At 38.9% G+C, this 9,111-nt stretch overlaps 1 protein-coding gene across 1 annotated transcript; it reads left to right on the plus strand.

Moving 5' to 3' along the window:
- The first annotated feature begins 1,283 nt into the window (after positions 1-1,283).
- Positions 1,284-8,833, plus strand: LOC104424424 (DNA-directed RNA polymerase III subunit rpc3). Its single transcript, XM_010036843.3, has 15 exons — positions 1,284-1,426; positions 1,506-1,653; positions 1,736-1,854; positions 1,952-2,033; positions 2,658-2,803; positions 3,371-3,517; positions 3,592-3,696; positions 4,974-5,085; positions 5,271-5,405; positions 5,537-5,574; positions 5,686-5,778; positions 7,060-7,143; positions 7,416-7,565; positions 7,810-8,008; positions 8,105-8,833. Exons 1-14 carry the CDS (start codon positions 1,352-1,354, stop codon positions 7,942-7,944), a joined length of 1,569 nt encoding a protein of 522 aa, XP_010035145.1. The 5' UTR covers positions 1,284-1,351; the 3' UTR covers positions 7,945-8,008; positions 8,105-8,833.
- The last annotated feature ends 278 nt before the right edge of the window (positions 8,834-9,111 follow it).

Genomic DNA, 9,111 nt, shown 5'->3' on the forward strand with positions numbered 1-9,111 from the left:
CAGAGGGAACTTGGATTGATCTTTAAATCGCTTACCCCTATTAACTATTGATAGGTAATCCTAGTTCATGTGGAATTTAAATGAGAATCTTATTTACTGTTAGAATAACAGTCTATTTCTAACAACAAAAAAATCAAATAACAAATAATTCTAAATTATTGTGAGACTCGTTTTTTCAAGAATTTGTGATTCACAACAAACTGTAATTCTCACAGTAGCCCAAAAATTGTTATGTTAGCAATTCCCGAATCCAAATCCCATTGTTTATGGGTGGGATCAATTTTGACATCTTCCGAAGTTAATTGCTTAGGAACTTAGGAAAGTTGTGTCTAGATATATTTTGCCAGACCTCCTTTGCAAGACTCCTTTCAAAGAAAAAAATCTCCTGGATAATTTTTTTTTTTTTTGGTAAAAGAAAATCTCCTGGATAATTAAAGACTTCAATATTCAAGAAATCGCCAAACCTCACCAGTTCAAGCATTTCAATTTCTAAAATTGGGGAAATTTTTTTAAAAAAAAAAAAAGGATATATATGTGATTTTACACAAACTTGGCCAAACTTTGACTGGCCTAATTTTTCTATCCAGCATCTCATTATTCGATTTTTGCACCTAGGAAAACCCTGTAACCTGATGTTCAAAAATTGTGGTGAAAAATGTTCCCAATATTTGAGAGATTGTACAGTTCTTAATTTTCGAGATTTGTTTTTCGATGATGGTCTCCAGTAATGCTCAAGTAGTTACCACAAATTTAGGACAAAGGTTTTGATACTACAGGTTTTTTCTTCATTACAAAAGTATAGTTTTCTCACTTGCCAGCATGCTTAAAAATCTTTAACATATTCTTTCATGAGAGTAATTTGCCAAAGAAATAATCCGTAGAAGGTAAATTAACAAAACAAAAGTTCAGTATTTAAGCAGTGAAATATGCTCTTTTATTTTATTTTTTTCTTTATCTGTTTGTTCCAGGGTATCATGTCCTAGAAGAAGCTGGCCAACATCAAGTCACGACTTACTAATTCTCTCTTAAAAATGTAGGAACCAGGAATTGAAATCCCACAAGATTTCCAGTGTCCATCAATCTCCCTTCACCGTTGGATCTGGTTTTTTATCACAAGGACGCTCGGATTGGGATCATCCCCCAAATTCCAAGCCCAACGTGGCCCAGTTGTACCTCGCTATCCGGCCCAAAACGATTACCCTCCTGATGGGCCTCGGGCCCAGTTGCGGCACCCTGGCATCTTCTTCCCCTTCGAATGCGCGGCGTGCCTCCGTGCAGCAGTCGGAGCAAGAGCCGGAGCGGGAGCCGGAGCCGGAGCGGGAGCGGGGGCAGCCGAGAAGGCGGCGGAACAATGGTGCCGCCGTCGCAGTACGGCATCAAATACGCCGGCCACATCATCTCCTCTCACTTCGGCGACCTCGTCGCTGTAATCTCTCTCTCTCTCTCTCTCTCTCTCTCTTCTGCGTATGTGCGACCGAGCGTGATGAGTCTTTGCGTGTTTGCAGAAGGTGTGCGAGTGCCTCCTCCGGCGAGGGCCGCTGACGCACCAGAACATCGTCCGCTTCACGGAGATGTCGGCTTCTCAGGTCAAAAACTGCTTGCTAGTCTTGATCCAGCAGAATTGCGTCCAGGCCTTCTCTGTCGAACATCCAGGTAGGTTGAATCCGCAGCTGGATAAGTGAATCCCGGCCTTGTCAGATTGAGATTTTTTTTCTGTTCGTAATGCTGCGGACAGGTGGCGTTGGAGATACGTCGAGACGTAGCACTGAGTACTTGGCATTGTTCGATAACATAATTCATCGGATGAGGTTCCCGAAGTTCGTCGCTGTTGTGTCCCAGGAACTCGACAAAGAAGTCAGCTTCTGCTCCCGTCCGGCGTAAATTGTTTTCTAGTTCGCGAAGTCGGTCCGTGTGTGTTGTTAATTTGTTTGCTTTGCTTGATTATGGGCAGTGTGTGGAACTGTTTCAAGGTTTGCTCCAACATGGTAGGCTGACGTTGGAAAAGATGATTGACAGAGCTAAATCTGGCCAAGGCAAGTCCTGTGAGAAAGTTTTGCAATTGATAGGATAAGTAGAGTTATTTGCTCATTCCCATTTTCCGTCCAATTCACACTGTAAATTGAGGATGGATAGGTAGTATTGGCTCAAAGTTCTAAGCTGAGTAGTCGAACACGAGCGATGTTACTAGAGAGTGACAAGCCCATTTTCTTTGGATAGTCCTTTTCTATTGAGACTTTGATAGGCTCTGCTGTTTAGATATAGCTAGTCGTTGCAGTTATGTGATTTATTGTATTCAAGTCAATAATCTGTGCAATTAGCAAAAGATGTTTCAACTAATATTATGATTCCTTCCATTCAAGAAAGCTGGTCAAAACACGTGACAGGTCTGTTCGGAGTTCATGTTTATGTCGTGTCAACTTCATGTATCTCTTCGTATTTTTCTCATACTTGTACCATGTTTGGGTTGCATTCGCAATTCTTGTTCATTGTGCTTAGGACTCAAGTTGTGAAACGAGAAATAGCCATTGCCGATAAATTTTCTGTGTGAAGGCTAAAGTGAATTTTATACTTTTTTGAAGTGGAAAAAAGTTGTGTTAGAAAACACATGTTTCGATATTGGAATCATACCACTTACGAAAATCTCTGTGACCATTCAGAAGATTCTACTGCTCAGGATGCTACACGAGAAGCCCTTTCTAAACTCGCAAATGCTCGATTTGTTGAGCACTGCCCAGACCCTGAGCCACATCTTTCTCCACCAAGTGAAGAAGCTCCTGCAAGAAAGCGAACCAAGTCTTCTAAGGTGCTTGCTTTAAAGATATCTGTTGCTTAGTGCTGTTGCCTTCTGTTCCAAATACATGTTTTTAATTTAATATCAGTGGCACTAGAAACTTGGCCTATATGTGATGTTAAGCACGAGTTCATGCACATCCATACGATCATTCTCCAGATGCAGGAAATCAACTGCTAGCAACGAGCATATTTCTATCACATGAGCAATTTATTTGATGGGTAAAGAGAACTGGTTTTCTCATTCCTCATCCGTATATAAAAATGTGATCAAATCTTACTTTGTTGGAAACCATGATATGTGATATTTTACATGGTGAGGTTCCTACTGCATTTGCATTAGTTGTTAGAAACTGAAGGTTTATAGTTCCTCTATTACTCCCTATGTCTAAGTGCATTAGCATAAAATGATTCATCTACATAGTCAACCTAAATGAGAAATGCTTGTTTGATGTGATTAGCTTTTGATCTCATGTACCATCACCTCATTAATTCCATTGATCTGACCATGTCGCTTAAATAGTCAATTTGAGAGTGAAAGTGGTGGTGTGATCTTTCCATAACAAATATATGCATGTAGATGGTTGCTGAACCAGAGACTATAGAAGAACGTGTTCTTGCTGCAGCAACTCCAATGGAAGCAAAAAGATTCCTAATTATCTTTGATACCACTACTGAAGAAGATGGTCAGAAGACAGGGGATTCTTTCCTTGGTGTTGGTGAGAAGGTTGGTACATATATAGTTTTCACAGCCCATTAGCTTTACCTTGTTATTAATTATAATGTATTAACAATGTATAGAGGAAGAGTGATGCTTTGGAATCAAATAAAGAACTTGGAAGTGATGGCGAGCAAGTTCTTTGGCGTGTCAATGTCCAGGAGTTCATGCATCGTTTTAGGCATAAGGTTTGCCATCTCTTCATTTATATTTCATGATTGCATTTAGATCAGGGGATGGAAAGACTGCTTTCATATAAGAGGATTGAACTCTTTTGCTAGTTGGAGTTTTCATTGGGACTGATAAGATATAATGGAATATACTTTGCTATCCTTCACGCACTCACACTACTCCATCCCCTCTTCCCCAATTACCCAGCTCCATATAATTAGCTTCCGTTTTCAAGAACATACTGACCACATAAAAGTTTGTTCCACCAAAGAACAATTTACTTCACTTATTTTTTGGGACTCAAGGATGTGTATGATGCTAATTCAATGAATGATGGGATTTGAATGCCATGCAATCATTGAGTTTTGTTTGTATTTGCCTTCACTGACTTCTTTATGACACTTCCTTCCGGGTGGACTGCACAATAATTAGATATTAGATGGTTTCTGGCAATATATGGTGCTTAGCAAATGGCAAATCTTGCACTATCTCTTTTATGGAAATTATATATTGGAGAATAACACCATCTGACTTTTGACATTCGACTGAAAATGATTATCGCAACACATTATTTTTAAGGTAGCCACTTCAGATTTATTTGGGCTTCATTTTACAATGTTTAACCGTGAGAAAAGTGAACAGGTGAAAATGAATAATTGAAAGTAATGCTCTATACCTGCTACCTACTCACTCCATAGTCAAAGCCCCATGACCGCAGCAAGTTTAATCTTGCAGCTCAAAGTGGAAAACTACTAACCTTGCATAGAGCAATGTCAAAACCAAGACCAGGTTGATCTCCTTTGCAATTGATATGGCTCACAGCCCAATCAAGGCTACTCACTGCCAGTTCTTGCCATTTAGCAGACTCGTCAGAGGTCTAGTTTGTACTGGCCAGACTGGTGTGACTTATGTGTAAGTCATGTTTTTCTTGGTACAATGAGGAAGACCAAGGAGACACTAAGAAGCAGTTTGTTCATGCATTTATCATAATGTAATATTTTGGTCAATTGTCAGATTGACGACAGTTGTGCCAAACTGAATGGAGCTTGATGCACATTGTTAGAGTATGGTTCAAACTTGGGGGCATTATTATACTCGAGGAATTATCTTTCCTTGGTAGTTACATTTGACAAATAATGGGAACAATGTAGTTCTACATGCATCAGAACCTCCCTCTCTCTCTCTCTCTCTCTCTCTCCTGTGCATGCGTGCATGCGTGCACGTGTGCAAGCGTTAGTGAACTTATCTTTCTGTGGTTTAATCCAAAGTTTACATCCGATCGGGGTTATTCCAGGCTTGTGTTGAGAATGTTCGGGAACGGCTGGATGGTGGAGCTGCTGTTGCTCTGAGTGCAATGCTTGAGATATCCAAAAGCATGGAGAAGAAAGTGAAAACAGATAATTCTGGTAATATGGTTTTGGGGCAATTTGGAATAGAATAATTGATGTTCTTTGGAGGTTTTGAAGGATCCCTTGAGCTTCGGCATAGAAAAGTACAAGTTTTTGTTTGTTAAGCTAGTGACTTGGCCAGCAAATCAATGATGATCAGCTAATTGGTAGATAGTCTCTTCACTAATAACATCTTATTGCAGTTCCGTTGTCAATTAATACCATTTACGAAGAGGTTATGAAAGGAGAAGCCGGTCGTGCTATGACATTGGATCATCTTAGAGCATCTCTTGTTATGTTGGGTTGTGAAAAAGGGGTGGATGAGTCATATAAAATTGGTAATGTTGCCTCTCTGTCCCTCTATTATTCTTTCTCCTTCACATGACAAGTTTTGTCTTCATTACATTCTTTTTAACCAAGCAATTATTTTCATGTCTTCTAAATTTTGCAAATCCCCATACTTTGCCAGATTTGAAGAACATTATTGAACAAGCTCAGAATGAAGAGGTCTGGTCTCTCTTTTCTGTACTTAAGATATATATATGTATATATATATATATATATATATCGCAAAGACTAACTACAAGTTGGATGCATATGTATGGTGTTAAATTGCAGGTAGAGTCCATAGTCTTGAAAAGATACGGCCAGGAAGCTTACAGAATATTTAGGTTGCTGTCGAAGGCCAATTGCCTACTTGAGACAGGCAAGGTTAGTCATTTTTCACGTTTTGCCATTAACCTGGCCTTTCAAGCATGCAAATGAGAATCCCAAAACACTTTCCTTCTTTCTCTTGCATGCTCTTTTTTTTTTTTTTTTTTTTTTTTTTTTTTTGGGGTCATGTGCTGTTTGGGACTCCTTACTGAAAAAAGCAACTAATGAATGGTGACAGGGCATTCTTCACTTTTTAACATGTTTGATTGATCTCCATATTCCTTTTTATTTTTATTTTTATTTTTTTATTATCATCATCATCACAAAGCCATCATTTTCATACTCGATCATTAGACCTAGTCTTGAGAAGCACTCCCTTCCTCCTTTGTCCTTTTCGTCTAGCAGAAATAACCTTGAAGGTCATCTTTTAGAGCAAAACCTCCATAATTCAATCCTATAAAGCTTTCAAAATAAGACAAAGAAAATAGAATATCAGATGGAAGCATTTCTTTGAATTTTCCAGGGGCAATCATCCTTCGGGTTGACTTAAAACGTGAACAATGTAAAAGAGCAGATATTGACAATGCTTGAATACAGACAATGATAAACTGATATGTCTTATGGGCCAAGAGTCACCAACGGTCCTAAATATATTCTTCTGAAACATCAATCTAATTCTTAATTTGTTCTTGGTTGAACTTCTGCTGTCTTTTGACAGAGGAAGATTTTCAGTGTGCAGCTTCTGTTGTGAGCATTAGTGCTTCTGCTATGAGCATTAGTGTACTCTTCACTTCCCCTATGTGGTATGTCCACTGTGGCTCTGAAATTCAGAGAAACCATGTATCATGAGGATCATTCTAAGTGCTGCAAGCACTCTTGTTTGTCATTGTGTTGTCAACATTGTCTTTTAGTTAATTACACAGATAGTTTTTATGCTGAAAATGCCTTTCTAACGGTCCTTTTGGTTCTAGTTATTATGGCTAGGCTACCCCCTGGTTTCCAATTATTCATCTCCAATCACTATAAACCTATGATGGTAATCAAAGTACCCAGTGTGGTTATATAAAAGCTGTGGAATGCATGAGCACCAAGCATTGTCATCATGGGTCACGTAAATTGAAGGCCAATAAGAGTAGAAATCAACAATTTTCTGTTTTGAGTCACACATGTTATGCTGTTAACCTTAGCTTTTCTTGCAAGCATCATTGCCAATCGATTAGGTTCTTGATGTGAGTATTCGAGATCTTACATGTTTCTTCTGGTACTTCAAGAATATGTTTGTTTATGAAGTTGCTGCTAGGACTGGGACTTTATTTTTACTCAGCTTCTTTCCTGTAGATTTCCGACACTGCATTTGTTGATAAGAAGGAGATATCAAAAATTCTTTTTAGGCTCTGGAAAGATCAATTCTTGCACATGGAGGTATGCTTGAAAAATTCTTGTGATCAGATTCTCTTACGCACAGCATTCATGTATTTTCCTTTGTAAAAATTTATAATTTATGTTGCTTGGTTACCACACTCATGGATAATGTTTGATGTCAAAAAGTTTCTGCAGTGGGACATTTATATTTGTCTGGTTGTAAGTTTTCTCAAAGCACAGAAGTTTCTTGCATATCCACTCCCACTTTTAATCATTATCAAAGGTTCTTGTCCTTTGCATACATCTTATGAAATCACATTTGATCCTTGCAGAAAATAGTTGTCACTGGACCTAGACAGACACAATTCTTGCTGTGGAAAGTAGACAAAACCACTCTTTGGCCACATGTACTGGATGAGATGTACCATGCTGTGTTGAATCTGAATCTGAGGGTGGCCTACGAACTGGAGAAAGAAAATGAGGTTTCACATTCACATATTTAGACATATCTCCAATGTAACTTGATATATCATTTCTCTGTTTGCTCACAAATCTCTTCTTTTTTATTTGTTGGTCTGCTTCTGTTGTGTGACAACCACCCCCTTTCCACCTTTCCTTGTCTCTCTAGACCGAATAAGGCAAAAAGTAAAACAAAGAATTAGGCTTTTTGTTTGCTTGGGTTTCCTTTTATTGTGCAGTGAGTGAGAGATGTTACTTTTCTTTCAGCTTCTGAATCTTCCCATTGAGAAGAGAAGTGGGCCGCTTGAGAAGAGGTACAACCGATTAAGAACAGTGAGGTTGCTGCTGGAATCATCTCTGATGAAGCTTGATGATGCTATCATGCTGTTCCATGACTTCTGAGTCTTGACTGCAAGTCAATGCTAAAGCCAGTTGATTGTGTAGACGTCAATCTGAGGAGTGCCAGGTACATCATTGGCACATTTTGTTATATCGTGATTGGGTGTTAGATATGAGTTACATTCATTCTTTCATGTACTTAATGACTTATTTTCTTGGTCAGCTCAAATCGAGAGATACAAAGAGTTGTGATTTAACTTATGATGTTCCAGAGAAGTAATAAGCTATGAGGCTTTGGTCATTTGATCCCCGAGAAAGTAACTTTTAACATGGTAGTAAAGATTGAGCTGACTGCATCAGGAACCTGGGTGTTCATGCTGACTATTAAGGTAGTGCTCCTGAGTTAAACACTGAAGCAAACTGACAGGTCTGCATCTTGTTTAAAAGTGCAAAGGAGTTCCTTCGTTCTGCATTCTGGGGAAAGACTTTAATCTTCAGCTGCTTGGTGTCACAAATCCAACATGACCACTCTGTTTGTGGTTGTATTCACTTTGTTCATACAAAACAGCAGAGCATCTTTGTACATCTATAGTTTTTATGGTTTAAGCTTAATTCAAGCATTCTCATTGTGCCATTTTGATCTTCACAAAGGTACTTTTTAGTAGGAAATCTTGAGATTAAGTTGAGATAGAGGGAAAACACTTGTATCTCACAGAGTCATGGAAAACATTCGTAGGGCGAAAAACCCATGGATCACTGGTGTTGTTTGTCCAGTTTATTTTCTTGAGGTGTCAAATGGACTTTTGTGTGGACTTTGGATGTTTGAAAGTGTAGCTATGGTCAATAGTTTCCCCATATAGGAAAGATAATTGGTGAAATGACAATTCTGTGTCTATCTCCATGGAGAATGAACCCGGTTGATTTTTTAAACTTTGAATAGAAGTTGACTGAAGAATGCCTTGGAGCGTGTTAATTGCGGGGCCGGGTCCAGGTATCTTGGGCATGTGACTTCTGCCCTTACGCTTTTCTGTATCAACAGGCAAGAAATCACGCTGATGTAACACTTAGACGGTCCAAATCTTTGTGCCATTCTGGATCTGTGTCATTGTGGACTCGGTTCTACAAATGAACCCGGTTGATCTTTTAAACTATACGTAATGTTATCTTTGTGTCATTATGGACTCGATTCTTTCCAAACCCTTATCTCGGTTTTCCATTATAAAACTTGTT

This window comes from Eucalyptus grandis, chromosome 11 (assembly GCF_016545825.1).
Source record: "Eucalyptus grandis isolate ANBG69807.140 chromosome 11, ASM1654582v1, whole genome shotgun sequence".
NCBI lineage: Eukaryota > Viridiplantae > Streptophyta > Magnoliopsida > Myrtales > Myrtaceae > Eucalyptus > Eucalyptus grandis.

Coding starts and splice junctions, on each gene's coding strand:
- LOC104424424 (XM_010036843.3), top strand. CDS start 1,352: ATGGTGCCGCCGTCGCAGTACGGCATCAAATACGCCGGCCACATCATC. Junction 1,855..1,951: donor CCCAGGAACTCGACAAAGAA/GTCAGCTTCTGC, acceptor GATTATGGGCAG/TGTGTGGAACTGTTTCAAGG. Junction 2,034..2,657: donor CAGAGCTAAATCTGGCCAAG/GCAAGTCCTGTG, acceptor GTGACCATTCAG/AAGATTCTACTGCTCAGGAT.